This window comes from Cygnus olor, chromosome 6 (assembly GCF_009769625.2).
Source record: "Cygnus olor isolate bCygOlo1 chromosome 6, bCygOlo1.pri.v2, whole genome shotgun sequence".
NCBI lineage: Eukaryota > Metazoa > Chordata > Aves > Anseriformes > Anatidae > Cygnus > Cygnus olor.
In genome coordinates this window covers 16,868,130-16,895,684 of record NC_049174.1, presented here as the reverse complement: position 1 = coordinate 16,895,684, position 27,555 = coordinate 16,868,130, and the positions used below count along the sequence as shown (strand labels likewise).

Here is a 27,555-nt window from a genome sequence, read left to right as displayed (position 1 = left end):
GTAGCAGAAAGGCCTCTTATGCAGAATCTGTAAATGAGAACAGGAAGGTAAATGACCAGGTGACTAAGTATAAATACAAAATTATTTGTAATAAAAATAAAAGCTGATTATGAAGAGTTACACTGATATTATTGTGACCAACTAGACAATAAAATATCATGTGAAATTCAGTGCCTAAAGGGAAAAACAAAACTGGTAACTACACATTTGGTTCCAAACTAGTTAATAATATTTGGGCAAGAGGGCTTTGAGTCACTGGATAGAGTTGTACAAAACCAGCAGAGAAAAGCAGAAAAAAGGAGAACTTCCATAGCATCCCATGATACAATAATACTCATCGAAACTATAGCTTTCTGTACTAGCCCCCATCCTTCCTCTTCTTTGAAAACTTCAGCCCTTTCAAGTGCATTTGAAGTTGCGCATTTGAAGTTACAGATTAAGTTAAAATGAAAAACAAGGCTGGCTGATTTCAAAAAGCTCTTTAACTTGAAAAAAAAGGATGATTATCTTCATTTTAAGAAAATGTACAATAGGTCAAGCATCTTGGGTGTTTATTGAATGAAATTATGCATAATATTTAAGATATAAAATATACTTAAGATGATACAGAGCACCTGTGGCAGAAAAAACATTTCCTTTTAGACATTTCACAGAAAAGATAAAGATACGTTTTTAATGTTCAGATCAATGTGTATTTTAAATTAAAAATTATGCATTTTCTGTATTAAAAAAAATTCCACGATGATCAACTACAGTGAGTCCATTTGAAGGGTAAATGAATCAATGATATTTATTTGACCAAGTTTTAATCTTATTTCAATTTCAACCTCCACAACATTTTTTCAATTAATTGAGAACAGGTTCCAAATAGTGCAGTTGCCTCAAAGTTAGTATGTCTCTTTCCATGACCCCAAATGTACTAGCAGTGACAAACAATGCCTGCTGATCAGATATGCATAATGTATTTCTAGAAAAATTACTGAAAAGCATACAGAATTTTTTAGTTGGAAAAATGCATAATGCTGACAAGGTTTATTTCACAGATTCTAATGCCTTTGGAGGAAAGATCTCATCATGAGCTTTTAAGTAGTGTTCAAAGAGCAAAACAAGTTATGTAAACTTAGCATACACTTGAAACTTAAATTTCACAGTCCTTCCAAACAGGAGTTAAAATTATGATGAAGCACTAACAACAACGGCAATGTTGTGTGATACATCTCTGGTTATTAAGCGTATTTGCTGCAAGAAGACTTATCCTTGGAAAACAAGTGAGAATATCTGAATCAGCAAATAATCTACTTTAGGGAAATAAATGCATACAAAGAGTGGAAAAAAGTTTAATGAACTGGTAAGACAAACCAAAATCAAACACTAAGTATCAACTTTTATACTAAATTAAAATCATATTAAATATAAAGCAAATATAAATGCATAAGAAAAAGGGGAAACACTATTGCATATTTATTTTTTTTAAAAAAAGTGTCAGAAGCCATACTGTTCGTCTTGCAAGGAATTATATTTAGAGGCTAAAATCATTATATATATATATATATATATATATATCAAATCTATAACAAGAGATAGAAACAGTATATAAATATGGTATCTTTAAATATTTACACATATATGGAAACTACTCAAAGTGGTGCTAAAAGGAGGAAATGCCTGTTAAAAAAGTGAGATTACAAATTTTGCATACATACATCTGCATTACACTATTAAACTTGCATCTTCCTTAAACTTAATTATTAATTTTAGAATCATCATTGCATAGAAATTACTTGAAAAATATTACCTAATTCTGCATTCCACCTCACAGGAAAAGCTATCAGGATAATGATACAAAAATAGTAACTCAGAGAACACTAGCCAGCTGTGCTGCCCTTCAAAGTTTAGTCTCTGACTTCTTGCTTTTAGGAACAAGAAAGACATTGCCATCTCTAGTTTGCTGCAGTGAATATTCACTAGGAGAGTAAGATTTTCCATCTTCATCACGTAGCATGCTGAAAACCTCAAGGTATAAGGTGGTTAGCTGCTTTTTCATTTGACGAAGGCTTTTGTCATTCTCTCCTTTTTCTTTAAGCAGTTTCTCTCTCTCATCTTTTAGGTTACTCAAATCTTGCTCCAGTTCCACTATATTTTCCAGTTTTCTTTTACGGCAATTTTGAGCAGCCACCTTATTCTTGCCTCTCCTGCGTATATCCCGAATAAGAGCAAGCTGGGCTTCACTGAACTGCTCCTTAGACATCATTTCATTGAAGTCATCAACAGGGAGATTGATGATTTTTTCTACAGGAAAAGGGATCTGCAGAGCTTTTGCTCTTTGCTCATCTCTTGTGAGATGAGCTTCAAGGCGGCCTGAAGGCTTATCTTTTGTGAACGGAGCTTTAGGGTGGCCTGGACCAGCAGGAGGGTCTTTCTTTGGTGTGTTTGTACATTGCAAGCTAGGTGGTTGAGTGCTTGGCTCCACGGAAGAAAATATTTGATCGTGGAATTGCAGCGGGTACACACTAGCATTGTTCTGTGGCACACTTCCAGGAGAACTATCCACATCTTCCATTTCAGAATCACTACAACTGAAAGTCTTATCTCCACAGGCGGATGATTCAACAGAGTGTTCAGGTGATGCTACACTAGAATTTGCATTCAGTGAAATACCAGAGTCAGAATCGTTGCATTCTGGTACAGTTCCTGAGTGTTCATCATTAAAAGCTCTCCACAGTGAGAAATCAGAAAGATCAATAGGTTCACTTAAAATTTCTGCAAGCGATTGACTGATAGTGTTTGTTGTTGCTATGTCACTGTCTCCCTTTGAATAAATAAAGGTGCTATAGAAATCCTCACAAAAATCAGGGCTTGAGGTGGATGTGTTATTTAAAGAGTTCACCGTCAGCTGGCTGCTGTCTTCTGGTTGCAAAATGCTGGAAAAAGGGCTCTCAACAGTCTCCAGGAAATCTGGACCACAGTTAACATCTTTTCTCATGATGGGTAATGAGTTGTAGTAATTATAGCCGTTGTGCATCTCTGTTGGCTTGGTTTCAGGGCTTGTGATTGTGCTTACCTCAGCCAGGTTATCATTTTCAATGTTAAGACACTACATGGGAAATGTTAAGAGAGGAATTGAGCAACACATCACCAATTGATGATAAAATCTTTTTATAGAATCCACAACCATTAAATATTTTAGCCATCGACATGCACACGGGGTACTGTAACACTGCTGTAACCTAGATGACTAGAATGTATTTGTACTGTGGGGAGATAATCTAGGAAGAATAGATACCTAAGCAGAGTATGAATCAACTTATTCTGGACAACACTATTTAGAATAAAACATCAGAACCTCTCAAATTCCTAACAAGATGCTGAAGAAGATATCCATCCCAACACACTCTGCTATATGGAAACTGCACAGAGCCCTCCTATCATGGCAAGATGCTAGTAGGGATTGTGGGTCTGTCAGGTCTGAACTTCTCACAAGCATCACTACTAATAATGGCCTCAGTAAAGCAAATGTAAAATAATTGAATGAGACTTACTCAGCATTCATAGCAAAGTATTTTTAGCAATCTTTAACTTAATTTTATGTGATGATCCCTTTTTCTTGAAAGACAAGATTCTTCTAGGATTTAGAATGAAGCAGCTGTTCAGTGCAGAGAAATGTCATTCTCCATGAAGTTAAAAAAGCATGAAACCTTACAAACATTAACTCACCCACATACTCTTAGTTAAGCTGGCTAACATCTATGCGAGTGTCTAAGGCTGTTATATTGATAGGCTTTCACTGGCTACAAGACCAACGTTCTTTCCAACAGCGTGGCAGTTTCTTAGCTGAAGTGAGTGCGCCTGCTGTCCCCAAAGAATTGGGCAACTATGATTGGGCAATATGATTTGGGTTCACAGGCATTCCACCAAGCATTCACCTCATGATAACAGCATGACATAGGGCAACATCAAGCCAAAGCATGGTAATATTCTACAATAATATACATGAAAATAAATTTGCTCAATTTTATAGTCAAATCTAAGTAAAATAGAAATAGAAAATACTGAAAAAAAATCAGACTAGACGCCCTCTGTAATGCACAATTTAGTAATATGTCAGTGATTTTTTAGCTGTCTATTGTTCCTCCGAAATATTCAGTTCATGTACATTATATACAGTTTTTATATCATATAGCTTATTTATATTTAGCATTATATATAGCTATTGCTTACATGTGTTAAGAGTTGGGTATAATTATATATCTAACTATATGTTCTATTATCTTCACAAAACCTTTTCCTTAGATAAAGGTTGTGTAAATCATTTATGGTTACTTTTGCACTCAATCTACTTAAACACTGAGGAAAAAAAATACATCTACAGTAATGCAGAAACAATTCACGTTCTATAATTCAGAAATGTTCCTTTTTAGGCAGCTGAAATTTCAATTATGATTGTGCTATAACAGGTTGCATATAGATGCAAACAAGGGTTTGTCAAACATGGGGAAGTTCTGACTGGGAAGATATATGGTGTTTTATTAAGGCCTTCTGATGAAAAACTATTTCCTTCCCCCTATAAATTCTTCAATTTATTTTTTAAAATTAAAGCTCATATTCAGTTACAGACATCCTACAAGTATAGGGTGCAACAAGTTAGCCATAATCACCACTGCTTAAGATGCTATTATACTGTATTATCTGACATACCATACTCTATTGGAATACCCTGCTATTTTTTTCAGATGCTTATCATACTAAACCTTTACCTGTAACTCTGGAAGGGACAATAATTCTTCCCAGACTTGCTCTATGTTTTGCATATTCTCCGCATCAGTAAGTGGAACTATACCAGGTGATTCAGGTGACTGAGTTTGATTAGAGGAAATAAACTCTGGGTCAGTATCAATCTGAGCAGGAACCATTGACTGAAACGCAGCTGAAGAAGCCTAGAGCATTGAACAAACACACACACATTTAGAATTTCCCAAAACAAAAATCTGGTTTTGCTGTTCTACCATTTCCGCAGAACAGACAGGTGTTTCTTAACAAAAGCATTTATTGTAAATAATGGTATAGTATAAAAGTATTCCTGTGAAAGGAATTTTCATATTAAAGACAGAAACAGGAAAAAAGTACAAACTGACCATTGAAGGACTTATCTTTACACATCAAATAGTCTGGGTCAGTACATCAAAATAAAGCAACCCAAATACACTAACTTCAGAGCGCTGAACTAAGCTCGCTGCAACAAACTGCAAAACTTCTATTGTTATTTGCAGTAACTGGCGTGACTGCCATCAGCTGGTGCTATACACTGAATCCTGGCAGTAGGACTCAATGAGCACAAGAGCACCATGCTACCCACGCCTGATACAGCCCTAGTTTAAGCCTACTGCACTGCTTTATTCTAGTTGGGAGTTGGCTTGGGGACAAAACAAATATCACAAATTAATATTACAGTGAAGACAAAATGTGAGACTGATCCCCTGGAAGACCACCCACAAAACCGCTGTACTGAGCATTTACCTCATTGTCATCTATAAATGGGAATGCTTCTGCCAAGAGCTGCATGCAGTCATCAAAGGACAAGGCCTCTGCTTCTGGTTTTGAAGTATGCGTGCTCTAAATAGGAAAGTTATGAAAAAATGTCACTATCTTTGAATAACTGAAGAATCTTCCATTACACCAACGAATGCAAATTCATTTTAGGTAACCATTACCATTACGTCTTCCTGTGGATGGAAAGAGATTGAAACACACTCACAAACAGAGTTTACCTGTGAAAAAGTGATTGGTGGCTCAGTGTTTTCTGGCTGAATGCGCTGAGCTGGCTGAACTGGAACAAATTCACCTGTCTCCTCGTCTAACTCCAGCTGAGCCAGCAAGGCTTTCTCTTGCTCCTTCTGGAGCTGCTCTTCTCTTTCCTTTTCAAGTTTCTTCTGTTTCTCGAGTTCATACTCCTTCTGTCGTTGACTAAAATCAAAAACTTCACGCCTTGCCCCAAGGTCTATATCTTGCCTCCAAAGGATGTCAATCAAGTTCATGTCCTGTAATAGAAATGCTTTTTTGAAGCAAGCCTCCTCCCCAGAAGAACTTGTTTAGAACAATAAGAAAGCTTTTAAATTCTGTATTAAACATGTAGACTCATGTATCCGAGATTTATTCTCTTAATCCTACAAAATTATCCAAATAAAAGATGTCTCTATACGACCTTAAGTGTGTGAACTGATGATGGTTTGGTTGCGGTGGCCCCCACACAGGCTCACGGAAACTAAGCAATTTGTTACAACTGGTAAAGTGATACACGAACTAGCCAGAGGATAAATACATTCTTCTTTAAAACATTATCTTAAAGGAAACATGAAACTATAGAATGGATTATGTCACATTAACAAAGTTAAAAAAGACAAAAAAAATAGAAATTAAAAAGCTTGCCCGTGTAATTTTTTTTCAGCACCATCTCAAGAAATTGTAAAAACTGATTAAAAACATTATAGGGGGCTGTCTGAAGTAGCTATAACCACCATACTGCAAAACACATTTTAAAATATTTATGTTTGATGCTGGTATTAAGTATTAATCTCAAAGATCAACAGAACAGGGCTACAAAGTTGGAGAATAACCTGGTTTCAAACTCACTGCTTGACATAATATCACACTAAAACTAAACGCTATTAATAACACTATTACTAAAAATTTGTAGTTTAAAGCTTTCTCTAAATTGACATTCTAAGTGTGGTTGGTTTGGAGCTGAGTATAAACTCGGTGTCAAATTTTATTAATCAATTGGGCTCTGTCTTTTTTTTTTTTTTTTGAACTGTTTAAGAGCTCAGTATTTTTAAGGGCTGACATTTAGACTATTTTCTTCTGCAAGGTAAAAAGAACACTCAGAAATCATCAATCTGGATGTTAGCTGATAGAAAATTTTAATACTTGGTAGCCACATTTGTCAGTTGGGTAAATGACAAGAAAATCTAGCTGGTACCTGCGACATTGATTTTTTTGGCATATTTTGTTATTCTTAAAATTACCCTTTAGCAGCAACGCACAAAAAAATGTTTTACCTTAGGCATTCTTACCGGGTTAGTACACTACAAATAATACAGAATCATCTAGGTTGGAAAAGACCCTCATGATCATCAAGTCCAACCATGAACCTGACCTACCTAGTCCCATCACTAAACCATGTCCCTTAGTGCCACGACCACGTCTTTTAAACACCTCCAGTGGACTCCTCCACTTCCCTTCTACGAGAAGCAGGAAAGTCCTCGGCTCTGTGTAAGCACTGCTCTGCAACAATGAAAAACATCGCTGTTATCACTGCGACTTTCATCAAAAATCCAAAACACAACAGCTATGAAGAAAATTACCTCGATTCCAGCCAAAACCGTGACAGCAGCCCAGCCCATTCCAACACTTGGCCACCCTCTCCGTGAAGAAATTCTTCCTAAAGTCCAATCTACACCTCCCCTGGTGACACTTGAGGCCAATTCCTCGCATCCCATCACTTGTCATCGGAGAAGAGGGACCAACACCCTCCTTGCACATTTCGTTTGAACAGAACTTTACTGACCCTGTTAACAGTTCTATACCAACAAAAGATTTAATTTTGCCACCGTATCAAACTAAAACATTCTCTACTCTCAAGAGTATTTTCAAGTAGAGAAGCCAACTGACCTAAGTGTCACGCCATGCTGCCATCCGAAATGACTGCTTCCATACAACAGTTACAACAAAAAGCTTCAGTGCAGGTGCACATTTGAACCAACCAAGACAGCGTTCTCTTCGTTACAAATTCTGTACCATTAACACTCGTACGTACACGTCACATGAATTATTCCATCAGTTATTAAAAAATTACTTTAAAATCAGGCAGTTATGTAGAGTACCTATGAAACACAATGCAATTCTCAAATCTAAGACATATTTAATATACCTTGCTGGGAGAGACCAAACTTAATGGCCAGCCATGAAGAAGCTGAAATAATTGCAGTGGCTGCCCAAGACAATATTTGGTCTCTCCAGATTGGCAGGGTAAAATGAACTAATTAAGTTCTGCAGTAATTGGAGATGCTGCAGTATGGTACAGCTTCATTAAGGGCCAGTAGTTTACCAGCTGCTCACTGTCTCCTTCTGCAGCAGATTCAAAACTGTTTCCTAGGCTCAGAGCATTTGCAATATGTTCTGGATAAAACTGCAGGATCTGGATTTTAGGGCTCACTTCTGAATTATTCATTTACAAGGCACCATTATGAATGTGACTCAAAAGATTTGTGCGTGTGTGTGTATAATGCATGAGGTTGTGAATTAAAGGAGCTGTTTTTCTCCGAGTTGCAACAGACTACCGCACAAAAATAGCAGAACTGCTGTGCAGTTTCAGTTTAAATCACAAAACACACAAGTGATCAAAAAAGATGTACAGAAGGCATAGCATGTTTTCCTTAAGAAGAAAAACATGTTGCCTTAATGCAAAACCTTAAGGCACAGCTCCTAGATCCTTCAGCCATGCTACTGGATGCATTCATTAGCAAAATAAGGAGCTCTGGGGGCTGCCTTGTCTGGGGAATGAGAGCACTCCGCAGACAGCAGCTGGACAAGCAAAATGGTGTGGCTGTACGCCACCCCTGGAAAGCTGCAGCACCGCACTCAGCGTTGTCCTGGAATCAAGGGAAGGAAGCAAGCACGCTTGTGTCTCTTCAGGACACCCAGGGCTGTTGCCTGAGGAATGTCACAGCACTGACCAACTTGTATCGCTGCTCTTCAAGGCCCCGTATAAAGCTCAGTATCAAACCTCTGGCAAATCTCAGAGCTTTGCTAAGCAGCACCATGCCTGTGCCCTGTAGAAAGATGCCTGTCAGAAGTTTTTTTTATTTTTTATTTTTTAAAAAAATGTATTTCTTCTTGTGGCACTTAGACCAAAAAGGTTTGTTTTTAATGATCACCTTATAATTGGGAACAAGTCCTGCTGTTTCCAGCTTGGAAAGTTCTACACAGACACAACAATATTAGCCTTAAATTCTAACAACAGTGCAAGTAATTACTCTTCACATGAATGGGTTGCATGGAGGAAGTGTTCTACTGCTCAGAAAGCTAATATTTAAAATCATCAAACAGCATGTTATATAAATAAAACCTGCCATCTAACACTTATCTATAATTTCAGCCAATGATTTTAGCCCTTTTCAAGAAAAGAAAAAATTCTGGGCGCTACGCCAAAGCCCCAGGTCAAAGTTAATGAAGTCAACATTGACCAGTGATTCACTGATGAGTGACTCACCACCCCCAGCATGAGGTGATGGCAAAGAACTAAAAAAGAAATTGCAGTCTGAAGAAAATATTTTGCAATTTTGTTCCTTCGGCCTCCCACAGCCTTCCACTTCCAGTTATTTCTCAGCCTTGTTGAGAACTCACACACACACAGATGTATCCACATTATGCAGGCACCTTGTTTTAAGTTATCACTGAAGCATTTGTAGCCTTTCACCGTGAAAAGTCACAGAAGTGACCGTGTATTTGATACCCATTATTCTATTTAGCGTTTAACTAAAGCCAGTAAGAGGTGTTTTAGTTCTTGCCTGTGCAACAGCTACCCTCTGATTTTTGGATGACTCGACACGAGGTGCTAGGCTCAAGAAGATTCACAGGGCGGGAAACCCCAGCAGAGGTTTGTAGCCCAGCTCAAGTGTGTGCACGAGGAATTCTGTGGAGGTTTTACCTGAACAGCAGCTGGCTACTGTACTGTGAAGCCCCACTCACCACTTCCCTGAATATCCCACGTATTTACTGTAAAGGCGCCAGCAGCCCCTCATGTGACTTAGTCCACAAGTGCCCGTTTGTTCTTTCCTCCGTTGTGTAATTTCTTGAATTGCATCAGAGGAAGTGGTTGTTTTGGCAGGAGCCAAAGGAGGCCCGGGAACAGCCAGCCCTCCCCAGCACGAGGAGGGGGGTTCGGCTGCACTGCTTCCCCCTGCACCACAGCTCGGCTCCTTCCCCCTGAGCCCCAGGGTTCTGACAGGAAATAAATTAGGGCATTTAATACAAATTCTGCTGCCCAATATTCCTAACTTCTGGAAGAATAACTTGTTCTTAATATTTTTCCTATGCAGACGAGCAGTGATTTTATTTCTAGTGTTTTCTTCACAATTTTGTAAATGGAAGAAGACCGCCTCTCAGCAGAGGAGGACATGCTTTGCTTTCCCGTGATCCACACAAGAGGTGCCTCGTACTCGTGGTTTGCTTTTTTGTTCATTTAGTGATATGCTCTTCCCACCACACTGATAGCTTAGTTTGGACTTATAAAGGCAGTTTTAATAAGATAAACATAAATGTTAAACAATTCACATTAAGCCACCATCTGGCCCCCAATGGAAATTTTCATGTTTTAGATTTACATATCAGCATTTGCCATCTGGGCAGAGTCTGTTATACATTTTATGAGAAAATCTCTGACTACATTGTAAAGTTTGACAATTAACTCTTATTGCTCCTAAGAAAACATACTTGCAGTAGGGTAAACAAAAGAAAGGGACCCTATGTTATTTTGTGTTTTTTTCTTAGACTTACTTCTGTGGCTTAAAACAAAATGCTAATCTTTCCATTTCATGCCTGTTTGGTTTATCTAGCTGGTTTCATTTTTGTTTGGACTATAAGCCACTTACAGGTAGTCAGCAAAGCGGAAACATCCAGCGGCCCAAGTGTCAGTAGAGAAACAATCTGCTATCTCTGACAGAGCTTTCAAACTATCCCCTTAATACAGAGCACATCCATGGGTTTGGCACATTTACATTTTGAAGTCATGCTTTTTGCAATATAAACTGGGACAACGTTAGCAACAGCTCTCACCAGGCAAAGACGTTTTTTCTTTCCCATGATCCATTAGCACCTAACTTTAAGAGGAAAAAGTCACATACCAGCATGAATAAATAGAAAGAGCAATAGAATTGATGGATATTGCATCCAGCAGGGAGCTCAGAAGAAGATCCCAGAAGGAGCAAGAAAACACTCCTACAGCTTATTCACAAAAAGAGTTTGGCAACATATCACCCATTTTCCATTTGCTTTCCAGAAAGGGAAAGGAACAAACAAAAAGCATGTTAAATTTTTGCTGTATTCAAAACACCGTTTAGGAAGTAAAGATCAAAGTCCAGAAATACTTCAAGACAAGAATGAAAGGGAGGGGATTAGGTAACAATGCAAGTCCAAGAGACAGAGCTGGAAGCATTCTTACCACTCAAAAAAGCAGTGGGAGCAATGGCTGAACATCTTCCTTTCACTATCCTCAAGAGGAACTGATTTTGCTGAAGTAGGTTTTAAGGATGATTTATAAATCATTTGATGTTTTCATATGATCTCCAAAATCACTATAATTACCAATTTGTTTTTCTGTATTCCAGATCTTCCAGTCTGGCAATTCTTCACTGAGGTAAACTACTTAGTTAATTGCAAGTCAATTACAGAAAAAAAAAAATGGACACACAAGCCCCATGACTCAGAGAAAGCACAGAAAGCAGATAAAGTTATCCCAACACTTTCAGTTTTTACAAACAACGAGTTTTGAAAGCTAACCCAAAATTTTCAATGCCTTACAACTGGAAATACGAAGAATAGAAGTTAATTTGAGACATGAAAAAACAGCACTTCAAAATGGGGAAAAGAATGGCAGAAGCTATTTATGCTGGAGGGCAGAGGGACAATATCAATTTTAGATGTCTAGATTTAGGATTTGGAAACGTGACAGGACAGACAGCTGCCAAAGAATGCCACATGACAGCAACCTGTGATTCGTGAATCCACAAGGTCAAGTCCCTGACCACCCTGTGGAACTGCCTGCTGTCCCGCATTCTTCACCAAGACCTTTTTCCAGGCAGCGTAGGGGCAAACTGCATGCTTGGGTAGGGGCAGTCCTTCTTCTGTCCTTCATACCTGTGCCACTAGCACTACTAGTATGCCCAACACTAAACCAATACATCTCAGGCATCGCCTGCTTCTTGATGCTCATTTGTCTTCCTAGCCCTAATTGATCTTTGGCTGCCTTAAAAAGAGTTCGTTGACCAAGATCTATGCTCCAGAAGGCTGGCTTACCTGAAAAAAAAACCTACTCTAAAAGGATTGGAAAGCGACAGCTTTAAAGAACAAATGCAGTAAGAGAATTTCCATTCCACGTCTATATAAGCAAGCCCACTGAAAAATGCTGGCCATGTTTCTTGCAACATTCTTCTGCCCCAACAGAGACAGATGAAATAAGCTCAGTCACCGAAACGTAAATGTTTGTACACAAATTTCATTTTCTTACCGAAGAAAGCTCTAGAGTGCTTTGCCAGGCCAGGAACACAAGAAGTCCTGGTATTTCATTAGCTAGAAGTGTTTAGCCTCTGTCTTCTCCTAACATACATCTCGTATTTCAGACTGTAGCTCCGACTGTACTCGAGCAAGCTCTCCTAATAAATGCCAAATCATCAGAATATACTCTTATAAATTAAATCACTTGAGAAACTACTCTGCTAGATTGCCCAGCATTCTTAAGAAAGCTTCAGAGAGTGTTGTCTTGCGATTCTTCTGACATGGACCAGGAGAGGTTCAGACAGGCAGGCAGGACAATCTGCCTCCACAAGCAATACTTGGCCACTGCCCCTGCACCACCCCGGGCCCTGCCACCCTCCCAACCCTTGCTCCAGAAATAACTCCTCTGAAAAGTGGATTTATATATTTCACCTGAAGTGCCTTCTTCCAGGAATGGTATCAACACAGGCAATGATTGTAAGACCTGGTTTTGCGTACAGCTGTAAACGTGATGGCTTTCCCATATGATACATGCTATGGCAAGCAAGCTTTCCAAACTGCCAGGAACAAGATATACCTCATATATTCTCCAACAGTTGTGAAAATACAGCTAGCTTTCTTTAAGCCTGAAGAACGTAAAACAAGCAAGAATGCAACTGCCATAAAGAATAGCTGTTTTAGGATGTTTATGGTCATTAATGCATAGGCCAGGCCTACCTTCATTCTAACCCCAAAAGCTGCAAACTCCTAATGCAAGCAGTAGAGCAAGCCCACAAGTGACAAAAATAACATCACAAAGACAGCAAAGAGAAAGAGAAGGGACATAAACAGCAGTTTACTTCAACAATAGCTCTCTTTTCTGCAAAATCCATCTACCCCCACCTCCATGCCCCTCCTTAAAACATTGAACGTGCACAGAAGGCCACCGGCACCCCTTCACAGCCCAGGGCCAAGCAGCAGGAGGAGTGGTGGCATCCTCCTCTCCAGCCCATCTGTCTCCATGATCACAAACACACACACATCCTTTGCCGCCCCATGCCTGGTCTGCCCTGAGGAGTCCATTTCTGGTACAACAGCTGAGGGAATTCTTCCTCAGTGCTACAGATCTCCTTGCTGGAGACTTTGGTACTCTCTCGCATGCTCCAGAAGCAACTGTGTTTTTCTAAGTTATCTAATCAATTTTTAGAAAGTAGCTTTACATTAATTGAGTTTAATATAGAGAATGTGGTTTCCAGGTGCTGAATTATCCCACTACTGATCATTCCTCAAAATCTTAAAAATTTCAGGAAAAAAGATAGTCCAAGCACACTCATTTCTATGGCTTGCAGCATGCAGAGTCTTACTCTGATATCACTACTTATTTTGTTTGCATAATATCTGATTTTTTAAAGTTATTCTCTAGTATTCATGGACAAATCTGTCATGCATTCGTTCTATCCCCCTATTTCTGGCCTAGCCTAAAGGAGAAGGCAGAGTGAGGCCTAATGTTGTAAGCTAATGACAATGAACTTTTCTTACTAAATCTAACCGTGCCCATATTTATAAGTATTACCCTGGGTACTAAGCAAAAGCCAAAAATGGTTATGGGTGTCATCCAGATTCTTCAAACTTCATCCTAAATCTCTTGGAGTCCCAGACTGCTTTCTGGAACATCAGTGTCTAAAGCAATGAATCTGACACGTCCTCTTTGCTCTGCTGTTTCAGTCAGATGGCTTCCATTCTTCCCTCTTCCCCTTCAGATCATAATTACACTGTGTTAATCTAAATTTCACTTTTCTGCAGTGTATTTGGCTGGCATACCAGTGTTGTTGCCCCCCTACTCAAATTGCAAACCCCTTTCAACTTAACAGAGCCATTTACTTGCAATTTCTTTACTCTTTCACCAGCAGCATTACAAAATGATTAAGTCAATAAGCACATGAAGTATGTATACAAGTTACAATCCATTGCACAAGTTGCATAATGAGGCTGGGAAAAAAAATGGGATTGTTTTATAAAAGAGTGGGTTAGGCTGTGTATTTGTTTTTACATGCTTGATCCATCAACAAAACTCTGCTCTGCTGCCCCAGCAAGTAAAATGAGTGATTCTGTTGTGGCTTAATTTCTAGCTGCTGTCTAATCACCATGTACTGCACCACATAACCCCATTTTGAAAGACATGCAAATAGCAGCCAGCCAGAAGTCTTTTTCATTTCAGGAAAAGCTGGTCCTATTAGCTTTGCTTTTTTTCTCCCAAGTTAAAAACTTTATCGTAAAAAAATGGCAATTGTTGGATTTTCTCATTTATACAGCAAAAATATCCTTAACAGGCAAACAAATATAAAAGTAACAAATAACGTAAAAAATAAACAGCATCTGAAAGTACTGCTGATCTTTCAACCATACTAACAGAGAAGCCTTTGTGTCCCGATTCATTTTGTATATGGAACCTACAGTACTAGGAAAACAATTACCTGTTAAACGATTGTCTTCAAGCTATCCTGCTGCTCCCAGCCAGGCATGTACTGTGAGCGGACACTGCCACAGGCTACTCATTAGTTTATCTAGGAGAGGATTTGCTTACAATAATGGCTCAGTCATCTGGGAAACCCGACCCAGTCAAATTATAACATGCTCTTATGTCCAATGAAACTAATCAGGAAGAAAGAAAACATGGACACAAACGGAGAAAAGAACCTAATTAAACTGTAAATAACATTTATAAGGTTGTATTAACCTCAGGTTATAAACTATTAGCCACTATTTTGCTTTCACTAGGATTACATTTTTTGGAAAAGCGTGTTTCAAGCCAAACATGAGAACACAGTATCTGTTATGGGTCAAAATATTCTCAAGGATTACTTACACTCTTTCTTGAGCTATAAGTTTTCACTCCAATGCAATCTTACTGTTAGGCCCACACTTAGCTGTCATTTTGCTGATGGCTGGGCAAGTTATGGGGACAGGCACCAGATGTGTTTTTACAGCTACACAACAGCCTGGATATGGAAACTGTAAGCTCTAGCGTAACAAGAAGCTTGTCTCACCAAGTTTCCCTCCAGTAATCTCACAAGCAACTTTGTCGTTGTTTATGGGCCAAACTACAAGGGCAAACAACTGGAATATCTGCATGGGTTAGAAAAGGAGGTTCACTAACTGCACTGCCAGTACACATCCACCATCCCTCCTTCAGACATCGACCCCGTAGGGCTGCATCACAAAAACTCCTCCATGCTTCCAAACCCAGCCGACAAGGAAAGAGCAAGGATGCCTTCAAACTCAGAGAACTCACCACACAAACAGCTCATCAACCTAGAAGTCATGTCTTAAGAATACGAGCCTAAGAATAAAAAGTAATAATTCAAAGGTAAACAAAAAATCAGAGATTGTTCTACATTAAAAATACTCCATTAAGAGAACATTAATGAGGCACTGTACACTTTTAAGGACTAAGCAACAAAAACATTAAATGAACAGAAAGAAACCTGCCACAACTAACAGGATCCCAGTCCCCTATTTCTGAGGCAGGACTCGTCTGTCACCCTCATCCTCAGAGCAGCCTGCAGGAGTAGCCTGGACACAAAGCGAGAACTTGTGCTGTTCTATCGAGATTGGTAACTCCCAAGTCAATTCACTGCTTTGGAAATTACCAAGATGTTCTCTGTGATCTCAGATGACTCGTACAACAGTACTCCCCAATGGCACCCAAGTCTGACCAGACCCACTCTCTGTATTGCCTTCCCAGTTCAAAGCTCTACATTGCCCTTGTCTTGTTGCTTCTTCCTTTTTATATTTAACATACAGTTCCAGAAAACGTGTCGATCGGCACACAGTAATGCCCAGCGTGCCCGTGCATAGCAGACAGTAATGCTCAGCACCCACATAGTTACTCTGCTGCAGAGGCGTTGAGCTGCACCGCGCTCCATACACGGCACCCCACATCTGGCAGCGCTTCAATGCCTGCCTCCCACTGAACTCTGTGGGGCATGGGTATAAAACACCTTTGTGGGTCAGAGCCTTGCAACTGATGTGCACTCTTCACATCCATCATTTGTGCTGATAGTGAATGCTGGGAATTTAGTGTCAGTGCATACTGTGCGTAGAGAAATAAATAGGGCCCAACATTGCAACCGCGTATTTCTGATTACCTTTAAGCATATGATGGAGGGAAAAGTTCAGCTCACTGAACTCACTTTTTTGGGTGTTCAACTTCAAATATACTTGAAAAGGCAGTTTAGTTTCTGTGAGGGAACAAAAACACAGAAAAGGCCAAAATACATTGCTATGCAACTGCTCACCACTGGGAACAACAGGATCGTGACAGATTTCAGAAAGGGAGCCCAGCATGGCAAGCTTTTCTGTGGTAACACTTTACCTTTCCAACGAAGTAATTCATGTTTAAATGGTGTATTTGACACCATGCACAACCTTCATTAATGACACACTAAAGTTTCAGTAAATAACAATATAGCTCAACTGTGTGCTGATGACCAAAAATGCATTCTCCAAATTTACAAGACATCATAGAAATCATGATTAAATTTCCATGAAAGGAGTTAGTACAGCTTTCCCCCCTCCTTCAGCCACAGAGATGCATGACGGGAACTGTTTTCCCACAGAATGAGGCAAGGATATGTTTTATTTGCTCGTTTTCTTAAGCACTGTCATTCATCTCTCTCTCAACAAAAAGCAATCCTCGAAAAATCATTAATCCCTATGAAGGTTTCAGAAAACTCTTTCAACCTGAAGGTCTTACACAGTTAAACAACTAAAACAAGAAAGGCCAAGAAGGGCCACCATGCCACATGTCCGTGTGACGATTTATCATTTTTGAACGCAAAGATGGCTTTTGCTTAAAAAAGGTAAACACTGGGGAACTGAACAACACCGTATAAGAAAGTAAAGCTATCTGTGCTGTGCAATCCACCCCTCACTTTTTAAATTCCTGTGTAGTTCTCACATTATAAACTCTGAAAGCAAAAAGAGCTAATTCATCTTCCAGGACATGAACCAGAAAAAGTAAACGGTTTTAACACTCTTACCAAATACTATTAACACAATAATTCTTCATGCACTCAAAGAACAACCACCACCCCCCCTCAAACACAGCCATCGATAATTCTGTCCTTCCACCCAGACCAACATCTCACTGGCTCACAGCCCATACAACAAGCTTTAACAGGGCTGCCTCCTTCAGCCTTCCAATCAAATAGACAGATGTACCTGAGAAACCAAGGTGGGTGCCAATCCCTGACACATTTTGCCTCATACCCTCTACCAGCAGCTACGATGACCAAAACAAGACTGTTTGTCTTGAATAATAAACATATGGATACACCTCTACCACCTATAAGCAAACATGCTCCTGATTAACAAACATTAAATATTTGGGAGGATGAAGGGCAGAGGAGATAGCTATTCAGCTTGCAAGAATATTACAGAAAATCAAGAACTTTTAAATTCAAAGCCACTCAGTGTTACCTGTTAAACATTTATTTTTAGTTGATAACTGGGTTTGTTATCTGAAAAAAAAAAAAAGAACTGATCTTTTGGACATTTATAAAACAAAATATTTACATAATAAACGTTAACTTAGTTAAAACCTTAAGCATGTGCTGGTTGGCTGCTCTATACAAACAGTTTGCAGGGCAACACAGAGCATTTTAGATATTTTCTAGAGCTGCAAAGTTTTATCTCCCATGCCCACAAGCTGCAGCCTGATAAGGCGTTCCACTGCAGCTTCTGAAAGGAGAATGTTGAACTCTGATAAAGAAGACAGGTTGCCAAGAGAATTAGGGAGAGTGCTAAACTTCCTTTTTCCTTCAGAAAAGTACTACACTTTCAATTATTCTGTATCCAATGAAGTAGCATAGTAAATCTTTTATCCTGTAACAAAAGCAAATAGTTGAAAACAAACTATTTTCATATCCTTGGCTTAAGCATCCAAACTATATGCGTCCTTTCCCCTCCACCTGCATCATCACAAAAAAAATTACTGAAGTTTAGATCAAATGCCCTTGTGAATTCTTTCACATCTCCTGTAATATGAGGCGAAGTTACCTTTTCTCTGCTCTCTGTTCCTCTACTCTGCCATCACAGTATTCCCAGTTCGGCACAGAAAGAGACGGTGGTGAGTCAAGGCAGAGCTGTCCCAACAGCAGACCAACCCCAGAGACAATGTTCAAAGTTCTTAATTCATTCCATGTGTTCCTTCTGTTTTCCTGGCTTTGAAGAAGAGGGACCTTCTTCCTTACAGCTGGGGGTTCAAGGAGGTATCTTACCCATTTTTGTCTCTAAGTTTCTGCATGCCAACTTCTGCAGCTGGTCTTTGGAGGTAAACTACACTAAGGCCATTTGAGCAAGACATGTTTTTTATTGTAAAAGTTACTCTAACCAGCATAATAAAATGAAAAGGAAATCCTTAACAACGATCCCATTTTGATGGCAGAAGGGGTTGAGAAGAAACAGACTTACCTTGCTGCCTCTGAAGAAAGTGTTTAATCTCTAAAGGCAGGGTGAAACATCCCTGCACACTGCAGGCGTATCTATCAGCAGCTGAAGGGCAGCAACTGGCTGGTGTGTCAAATAGAAAATAAGTAACTGTCCCGTATATCTGCCGCCAAACCGGAGTTTTTATGCCAAGTCCCCCAGTTAAACAAAATAAGTTTATTTAGCAGCCTGTTTCTAAAATCAGCGTTTACAGGTGACTTTTTCTGGTAGAAATTACAAAAGATTTAATTGCTTTCCAGATATAATTGAAATCCATTTTTTAGGCAAAAAGGAAAAAATGCAGATCACTTGAAACAAATGAAAACATGGAATTCAAAGAAAGTGTCAGGTTTGGATCTCAAACAGTTTTCAGTCTTTGACCAAAACACTTTACTTCCTTATGCCTCAGTAAGTACTGGGAAAACCAGATTGCAGCAAACTGCCAGTAAAAAAAAAAAAAAGCAAGACTACAATTTTTCTACACCAGAATTAATTCAGACAATGAGAGACTGTTATCTTGTTAGGGTAAATCATTACTCACAAAGTCAGATATGAAGTGTTAATTCTGTCATTACTACTTGCATTTTGTAAGACCTTGTTCATCATCTCTGCCACATACACGCACAATTTATCAAAAACTCTCATCCCAAGCTTCATTTTGAATTTAAAATAATTCTATGGCTCTAATCCTAGCAGCACACCATTTTTCAGAATAATTTAAAGTACTTCAGTGATTTCTTGTATCTCCCTTAACAGCTTCATTATTTAATTAGATTCCATTCTTCAGTTTACCAGCAAAAAGAAACAGAGATGATGAGAGATATCTAGAGATGTTCACACTGATTATCAGATGAGCAAGGATTCCCAAGTGGAATTTGTGCAGACTATATTCTTAAAGTGGCAGATTGCAAAGGATCACAAATCAAGCCGGAAAACACTCCACAGAGCCACAGAAGTCCAGAGTCACAACAACTTATACTAGCTGAAGAATTAACCCAATAATCCTGTATTATATTCTAGTTCAAATAGCCAAAACAAATTACAAAGTATAGCATCAGAAGTTACTGTGCTTTGGCATACAAAGGTATGAGACACCTAAACATCCTTATCCTTAAGTATCTTAAATCATACTTGTTTCAGAAGTTTCAAGTTTTTTGTTTTGTTTTAAAAAGTATCAGCAGAACAATCTCCCAGAAATTCCACAGCTGACACACAGACCTGCTCGAGGCCCACCTACAGCAGAAAAAAATAATGTACCAATAAAACTCAGCATTATAAAACAGCTTTAAGCAAACGTGCCCATGCACCTCGCATTAAATAAATCACAGACGACCGCACCAGGACCTACATTACACTTAATGGCTGCATTATCTGCACTGGGATGTATCTGTCACTACTTCTGTGATACTGGTGAAGACGAGTATTAGTGTAAGAAGCTAGGGTGGGGTGCACTCACCTTGATACCATGGGCTCTGCTGCTAAGGTTCCCATGTTCTCCTTCTGTTGATGAAGCTCCTGGAAATCTGTTACCCAGCTGAGCTGCATCAGCCCACAAAGCTGCCTGTCCAACCCCACCACCCACTTTTGCCCCTCACTTTATTACCCAACTGACTGGGGAACTTGTGTCTGGTCATACAACTGCACACGATCTAACTGGAAATACCCTGTTTTAGGACAGAATTCACCCTTCTTACCCAACAGGGCACAACTCAAGGACACAATTCCTGAAGACAGAAAGAAGAAATGGCCGAGTGCCCGGGTGAAACAGAAGCAAATACCAGCTGTGGAGCAAAGGCCACCATTTTATGTGGGACCAGCAGACCCGCATCAGCCACATGCTGCCTGTGAATTCGCGGCAGTGATCTTCAAACAGCCAAAGCAGTACAGGAATTGCTCCACTCTAATTATAGCAGTAAGTAGGGAGATACTAATTTTACCCCAAGGGTTCAAACAAGCAACCCTCCTGGGGATCTTTTTATCATAGCTCTTTATGGCTTCACACGGTGATGACCTGAGCAGGAAGCAAATCGAAGTCATGGCAACTTTTCATGTAACTCAGTCATAGAAAAGTAGCTGTTTCAGTATTTAATGGGAATTAATTTCAAACACAGCAAACAGGCACACCCTTAATCACAAAACAAACTTCTCAAAGGCAGGCTATCAACCAAGCTCCTTCTGAGTCAATTTCTCAAGTATGCAAACTTTGTTTTGCAAGCCATCTCCACGAGTGGGTTTTTTCATACTTACAAGAGACAGCATGTAATACTAATACAGCAAACAGCAATAAAACTTTGAAACTGCAAGACAGAGGTGAGGCCAAGGGAGAAAAATTTGTTATCTTTACGTTTCATAGCCATACAGAAGATACTTCCTTAAAAGGTTTGAAAGCGATCATTTCAAACTGATCCTACACAACTTGTTGCTAAAACACCAAACTTAAGAGAAGTTTTTCCCTACTCCTCTTTTTTAATTTCACTGCTCATAATAATACTGCAGAAGTGGGACTAAAAGTCTTAACACTCTGCAAAACAAGTGCAAAGTTGGGTGGTCTCAACTCCCTCACTACCGTAATAGCATCAACAACAAAGACATAATTATTGAAGTGATTTAGTTTAGCTGGAAAGATAGAAGACATTAACAGTCGCTTACACTGCTTTTCCAATTACTTTACTAAAAATAAACATTATTTTATGTTCCTTCTTCCCAGTATAAAAACTGCAGCTAATCAGGCCAAAATCACAAATCTAAACTAAGTTAATGAAAGACTTCAAACAGATCTGTAGTATATAAATTGTACCCACTATTTTTCTCAAATACCATCTTGCCAATCCGTATTTGCACTGGGGATTACCAATACACCACGGAGGAGCAGTTATACTCTGCTGGTAAAACAACGCTAACTTAACTTTAAGCGCTCTTAATACTCTTATTAGCTCCTATAAGTTTTCCAACATTTCTATGGTCAACATACTGAAATATTTTAACTCTTTTAAACTGAATATTAAAGTAGAAATTAGCAGCCGAACACAAAGCCCATGTATAAGCACAACACTTCCATGCAAAAGTCAGTATCTGTTACAGAAAACTGACCAAATATTTTACCAAGAATTCAAAAGGGCTGAAGACAGAAAACAGAACATGCTTCATAACATGAAGACAAATCCTCTTCTCTGAAGAAGTCAGATACATGAAACATTTTTCTCCTTACTTGACGTTGTTATACATTTCTTGGTTATCCAAATTAATATTTAAATATATGGTGCCAATTTTGATTCTGAGAGACTTTGCTTCTATTTGAAACAAGCACTGATGGGCTACGTATATCATGGTAAAACTAAATGAATATTAAAATGGCATACTCTGCTGGGAAATTTTTTTTTCTTTTTCTAAAAGCAGTAAAGAAAAATCTTAAAATTTGTATCCAAAAACCTCCACAGCAAAGAAATCCAGGGACAGAACTACCCCTGTGCTTGCCTGAGTACTGTGCTACACAGAGTACCAGCACTGTTCTTACACCATAGAAAAGCTTGCACACTATCCCATTAGTTAGCAAGTACTACTACCGCTTTTCCTGTACAGAAAGCAGGTACTGGGTAGGAAAGAAAAAAAGTAAACAACGACTGTCTTTACTTGAATTGCAATTGCCCATGTCTCTTTCAAATAAGCCTTTCATGTTTTAACAGTTTTATACACTACAGATAATTTTGCTGGCTTCATTTCTTATTGGATGCTTTAATTGTTTACCTTCATCAACAAATATGCCATAAAGCTATTATTGTTGAGCAACCCTGAACAGGATTTCAGTTTACCACTGTATATCAGTCATCTCTGGATAACACAGCATTAAAGTCATGACTTCCAACTACTCCCACCAGACTTCTCATTGGTTTATGGAAAAAGACTTGCGCAAGTAGCAGATGAATTGTTTCCAAAACCAGTTAAACTAGATTATTGCAAAAAAAACAACTAAGCTGACCAATGTGTTGTATTTTCCCTTCACCGTAAGTTGAATTCCATAGCACAAAGTCCAACTTGGATATAATACCCTGTAGCAGAAAAAGCAGTTTGAAGTCAGTTCAGTTAAGTTCTCTAGGAATGTGTTGTATTAGAATAACAGGTTACTTAGGGTTGGAATGAGGTGGAGGCCAAAACAAACTTTAACCAGGTGATTAACCTGGAGACTCTGGAGGGCTTTTTGCTGGCTGGAATTCAACCACAGCAGCAGGGGATTAATATTTAATCCATGCCAACAGGTTACTGCCTAGACTTGTTCTGCACTAACCTCAGCCAGCACAATTACTGTAAAGACATCACACTTTCACAAATTGGCCTAATTTTAGTGAATGGTTTAGTCACCTTAGAGCTTATCTTTATTAATTTCAAAGAAAAAGGGAAAGAACCAATGTTCTAGATACAAAAACCAAACAAACTCCTCCTTTTCAATGAAGGATACATCTAGTGTTATAAACACGCACGCGGTATCATCTACTCTTCTCTTCTGAATTTTCTACAAGATTTCCTTCTCCCCTGTGTAAGCTCACCCTTTTCTGGACCTGCAGTCAACTTCTTTCACCCTCCAAAAAAAAACAAAAAAAAAATCAATGCACTGCAAATATTTTTCAATGACAAATTGTGGCAGGATTTGCTGTTTTGGGGGTTGTTTACTTTGAGGGACCAAATCTAACAAAATTTGACTACTATATATAGGAAGAAATGATATTAACCAAGAATACAAACTGCTTTGAATGAGAAATCGAATTAAGAAGCATTTCATTTAGCTCCTTCCACTTCTAGAATAGAATCATAGAATATCCCGAGTTGGAAGGGACCCACAAGGATCATCAAGTCCAACTCCTCAAGTTGGACTAGTGTTCCTCATCATCTCACAAACCCCAGCATATTCCACAAAGGTATCAGAGACTTCTTTAACAAAGTACACTCAATGCGCTATTGCTACACTAATTTTAGTCGGGACCATAGAAGTAGCACTGCCTATAAACCAGGCAGTATTTTGCTTTGCAAATTTAAGATACAGAGCTTGAGGAAAAAAAACTAGGAGAAACCAAAACGGTATTCAAGGGCAACACCACCTATAATAATCTAACATGATTTTCACAATATCCTTGGCTTTCAGTAGTATATATAGCCTACTGCATTCTTACTTAGGATAAATGTTGTACCATCTTTGTTTTCTCAATTAAAAAAAAATTATGGACAGAGAGACAAAATTTATTCTTGCCCATAAATGCCGGTGAGAAACGTACACAAACCTTCCTAACCACCCACACAGTCCTATAAAAACATCTAAAGTTCTTTAAAGCACACGAAATCATCCAGCTGCTCTCTGCTTATACTGAATGTTCTTTTTCGTTCCAGTTTGGTCTCTTCCACATATTTTTCAAGCAAACTTCCAAAGCCAAAGTCTTCTCCAACTTTGGGTTCTAACCACAAGCCTCTTCATGGCTCATTTTCCGATGCAGCTAACTCCTTGTGCTACCACCAATTTCCAATATAACTGTAAATTCTTAGCTCATTTCAGAGAGCATGCAGAAGAGCGTCCATATGATGGACATTTGTTACAGGAACAAAAAATACCCAATCAGTTCTTCTCCTGAAAGAATTGCCATGGTCATCTCCTATTATTCTACATTCATTTCAGCTAAACATACATTGCATTACATCTACCACTAGTTTAACTGAAAGACATTGTTTTGTGGGTTTTGCAGAAACCTTTTTTGGTGCAGCATCACACCATGGTTAAGCACATAAGAACTGAGAATGTCTGAATAAATGCATTCATAGTTAGGACAGAACTCGTGATACTCTCATCTACCTCCTCAGCCACACTTCTCTGTAATTTTAAGAATCACAGAATCATTTATGTTGGAAAAGACCTTTAAAACCATTAACTCCCACCATCCACCCAACAAGTCCACCACTAAACCATGTCCCTAAGCACTACATCCACCTATCTCTTAAATACCTCCAGGGGGGTGACTCCCAGCACCTCCCTTGGCAGCCCACTCCAATGCCTAACCACCCTTTCCGTGAACTTGTTGATACCCAATCTAAACCTCCCCTGGTGTAACTTGAGGCCTTTGCCTCACATCCTATCACTTGTCACCTGGGAAAAGAGGCCAACACCCTCCTCACAATCACAACCTCCTTTCAGTAGAGAGCAATGAGGTCTCCTCTCAGCCTCCTTTTCTCCAGACTAAACAGCCCCCATGCCTTCAGTTCCTTCAGAGATAACAATAAAAAATAGAGGTATTTTTCCATACTGAAACGTGTCTACAAATATAGATGGATAGTTAGATATTTCTACAGATATCTTCATCTATCAACAGATGCTTCTATTCAACTTTGTTATCAAGAAACAACAAAAAAATCAAAGGCTTGTTGCCAGGCCTGAGCAACACACTTGTTTGTCATTGCCTGCATAATCTGTGTCATGTGGAAACAATAGGCCATTAGGGAGTCAAAAATAAACCCATTCACTTGACAGCTTAATGTAGCACATCATAAAAATGTGTGTGTAATACCTGCTTAAAGCCCTCTAGACTGAAGAGATCACTAATTGCACTAGAGACTCTTCGGGTAGTTCTGTAGGTAGAAAAACCCTAAATATATATACTCAATTACTTGCTTACTTGGTTATGTCATACATTTGGTGTTACTTCAGTGTAAATGCAGCTCATAGCTTCATTCTTTGTGTTGGAAATTAAGTTCTTTTTGCTCTGTTCTTCTCACAAGGCTCAGGACTGAATGATAACTGATGAGCTTGTTGCTCTGTCTTACGAGGTTGAAAGCAGCAGGAATAGCAATTTTGGTAACTTCAGGTTTACTGAAGAGGGAAACTACTACTATGAGAACATAATGGTTTTGCAAACTTGGTTTGAAACATCTTGACACACATTCCTGTGTGTTTTTTCTTAGGTGTTTTGCATTACTAGTGTGTACTAGGCAACATCCCATTTCACCTCAGCACACAGAGATGTGCCCTATTTACAGGAAAAGCACTACAACAAAGGAGTATTCTACCCCAAGGGTATTGCAGGCAACAGTTGTGCTAACTCCCGCTGAGGCATGTAGCAAAAAGCAGTGATATTACATTCTGGTTATGGAGCTAGAGCAGTCCCAGGCCTCCACGTTCACCTTCACTGCTATGACAACTGCTGCCAGGCACACGAAAGACGAAGGGCCTGCACGGTGTTTGTAGTAGTACACACCCCTCCCAGTCAACGGCTCGCCACATCTGAAGGACTAAACACGGTGTTCCCTGTCTTTCATTCTAAGGGAACAATTTATGAGAAAATATATTTGAATTCCCCATTTAACAAAAACATTTTAAATTATATCTAAAAGAAGTTAATCCATTTACCACCCAAAAAATACACTGCTTTTTCAGAATGGATTTGAGAGGAGAAGCCACCAGCTGTTGAGCTCAGGGAGGAAAATCATAACAGGTGGCTCTGTAAAGAGTTTGATAAACCAGGCAAATGAGTGACAAAGTCTAGGTGTGCTGGCAGAGAAGTCCTGGTAGATGGGGCAAGGTGACACAAAAGCAGGTACATGGCAATCAGCAGCATCAAGATTTTCTCAGAAGTGAGAACAAACTTGCTGTGGCTGGATGGTATGGGCAAGAAGAAATTCATGGGGAACCCAGCCCATGAGTTTGACTTTTGCTGTTATATATTCCCAGAAGCCACTGAGGGAAGGTGGAGGCCCGGACTGTTTCAGCTGGGGTTAGAGAAACCTGCTGGCAGGTGGAACTGCTGTGGCCGGGGGCAGGCAGTGGTATTCAGTGAGCTGCATGGAGTCCACATGACACTGTTAAGGAGATGCCGCATGTAGGAGCTACTCGCATTATCCTAAAAGCAGGGCAGACGGTATGCTGGAAGCACATTAGGTGTTATAATGCACTGTGTGGCACCTACTGTACAGATATGCGCAGAAGGAACCTCAGGGCTCTCGAGTTCCAGGTTTGCAGTACTAAAGAGGAAGACCACTCAAGCTGCAGTTGCTAGCACCCATCGTTAGACCAGACACTTGCTGATGGGGTCCGCTGCCTGACCCCAAGCCTGAGAAGAAGACCAGGGGTCACACAAGCTGACCTCTTAGCTCCATCTGCCTCCAGCATGCCACACGGTGCTGCCCAGGGTGCAGGCCGGGGTGCAAGCCACGGTGCCCTGGTTGCTGTCCCCGGTTGGACCAGACGATCTCACAGCTCCTTTCCGACCCCAAAGCGCCCTGAGAAGGCACCGGGCACGCGTGGGGTCACACACACGAGGGCAGCCCCTCGGCTCCAACCGCTGCCCCCCGGCCGTGCCGCTTACGGGTTCCTTACCGGGCATCCCGGGGGGAACGGGCGGGCGGTCGGGGCCGCCCACGCAGGTCGGACGGACAGACGGACGAACGGACAGACCTCGGGGGGGGGGGGGGGCTGTAAGCTCCGCGGTCCCGCCCCCGCCGTGACTCAGCGCGGCCCGGGGCGGGGCGGTGCCATGTGCTCCGCCGCCCGCGTGACCGCCCCGCCCCGGCCCCCCCGGTACCCCCCGGTCCCCGGCGCGGCCCCGCTCCCGCCTCACCTGGGCGGCAGGCGGCCGCTCGATCTCCATCGCGCGGGGGGAAGCGGCGGCGGCGCGGGCACGGGGAGAAGGAGGAGAAGGAAGCCGGTGCGGTGCGATCGCGGCTCGGCCGGCACCGCCCGCCCGATCGCTGCGGCGCCCTTCGGGGACGGGGGCGGCCCGGGCCGGGCAGGGTAGGACAGAGCCGGGCCGGGCCGAGCCGAGCCGGGGGCCACCCCCCGCTCCGCCCCGC

General features: G+C 40.3%; 1 protein-coding gene across 10 annotated transcripts; it reads right to left on the bottom strand.

The window, feature by feature from the left end:
- Positions 1–1,323: 1,323 nt before the first annotated feature.
- On the bottom strand, positions 1,324–27,542 carry NFE2L2 (nuclear factor, erythroid 2 like 2). 10 transcript variants are annotated; one of them, XM_040561943.1, is made up of 5 exons: positions 27,324–27,542; positions 5,766–6,035; positions 5,515–5,610; positions 4,755–4,934; positions 1,324–3,094 (listed from the first exon to the last, which is right to left on the bottom strand). In XM_040561943.1, exons 1-5 carry the CDS (start codon positions 27,351–27,353, stop codon positions 1,886–1,888), a joined length of 1,785 nt encoding a protein of 594 aa, XP_040417877.1. In that variant the 5' UTR covers positions 27,354–27,542; the 3' UTR covers positions 1,324–1,885. The 10 variants fall into 10 exon arrangements, with proteins under 10 accessions (XP_040417877.1, XP_040417874.1, XP_040417879.1 ...); XM_040561940.1 differs by lacking the exon at positions 27,324–27,542 and adding an exon at positions 27,083–27,160; XM_040561945.1 differs by lacking the exon at positions 27,324–27,542 and adding an exon at positions 26,850–27,069.
- Between the last annotated feature and the right edge of the window lie 13 nt (positions 27,543–27,555).